Source organism: Diachasma alloeum, unplaced genomic scaffold (assembly GCF_001412515.2).
Source record: "Diachasma alloeum isolate Michigan unplaced genomic scaffold, Dall2.0 Dall_scaffold_55209, whole genome shotgun sequence".
In the NCBI taxonomy this organism is placed as follows: domain Eukaryota; kingdom Metazoa; phylum Arthropoda; class Insecta; order Hymenoptera; family Braconidae; genus Diachasma; species Diachasma alloeum.
This window is the reverse complement of record NW_021683318.1, coordinates 1-1330: the sequence shown is the minus strand read 5'-3', so window position 1 is coordinate 1330 and position 1330 is coordinate 1. Positions and strand designations below refer to the sequence as shown.

The following is a 1330-nucleotide window of genomic DNA, read 5'->3' as shown; positions in this document are numbered from 1 at the left end:
GAAGAAGCCTTGCTCCTCAGGGACGAAATGATCGGTCTTCTGAAGGCAGGTGGCTTCAACCTACGGCAATGTGCCTCCAATTCTCCACAAGTACTCCAAGGCCTACCAGAATCTACTGTCAATCTCCAGCTGCTAGGAGGAGATGATTCCACTCTCAAAACTCTCGGAATCCATTGGGATTCACTGAAAGACAGTATTGTGTATACTGTTAACCCCATCGCCACAAGAGACATTATCACCATGAGGACCATAGCATCAGACGTAGCCCGAATCTTTGATCCTCTTGGACTCTTGAATCCAGTAGTAACTCACGCTAAAATCATTCAGCAAGAACTGTGGAGGCTCAAGTTGAATTGGGATGACTCCACACCAGCAGAAATTCATACAAGATGGAATGAATTTGCCTCACAACTTCCTCTTCTCAATGAAATGCAGTTCCAACGTCAAGTCACAACAAATCTCCAACAACTAGAAGTGCACGGTTTCTGTGATGCCAGCCAGAATGCCTACGGAGCCTGTCTATACCTCAGATCAGTAGAAGACAATGGAAAGGTCCAGGTCAATCTCTACTGTGCCAAATCCAGAATCACACCTCTCAAGGGCACACACACGATTCCTCGCTTAGAACTGTGTGCTATGGAACTGCTCTCCAATCTGTATGATACAGTAAAAAGGTCTACAAGCATCACACCTCAACGAGAAATTTTCTGGTCTGATTCCACGGTCGCTCTTCATTGGATCAAAACTTCTCCTCATCTTCTCCAACGATTCGTAGCCAACAGAGTGGCTCGAATTCAAGAAATCACTAAGAATGTAGACTGGAGGCATGTACGCACACACGATAACCCTGCAGACGCTGTATCTAGAGGTCAACTGGCCTCTGAATTTCTCAAGAATCACCTCTGGCTACATGGACCCCAGTGGCTTCAACTACCTGAAGAGCATTGGCCTCATCTCATCATTGAAAAACCACGAGAATTACCTGAACTCAAAAAGGCCACTTGTCTCCACGTCACTGAAACTGCCAGTAATCCTTTCCTCCGCCAGTATTCATCATTCGAAAAACTCAGAAGAATCACAGCACGATGCCTGAGATGGCGCAGAAGACTCCCACACAAACACCTCACTCTTCAAGAACTTCAAATAGCAGAAACTAGAATTCTCCAGTTAATTCAACAAGAAACCTTCTCTACAGAACTATCACTACTCCAACAAGGGAAACCTCTTCCTCCTAAGAATCGCCTGAAGAACCTCAGCCTAAAACTTGATGAGAATGGACTCATACGAGTTGGTGGACGACTGAGGAAGGCTCGTAATTTCCCTCTGGATG

At 45.6% G+C, this 1330-nt stretch overlaps 1 protein-coding gene across 1 annotated transcript; it reads left to right on the top strand.

The window, feature by feature from the left end:
• Positions 1 to 27: 27 nt before the first annotated feature.
• On the top strand, positions 28 to 1312 carry LOC107047430 (the record flags this gene model as incomplete). The annotated part of the gene is made up of 1 exon (XM_015270201.1): positions 28 to 1312. A coding segment is annotated over exon 1 (1285 nt), but the record flags the coding sequence as incomplete, so codon positions are not given.
• Between the last annotated feature and the right edge of the window lie 18 nt (positions 1313 to 1330).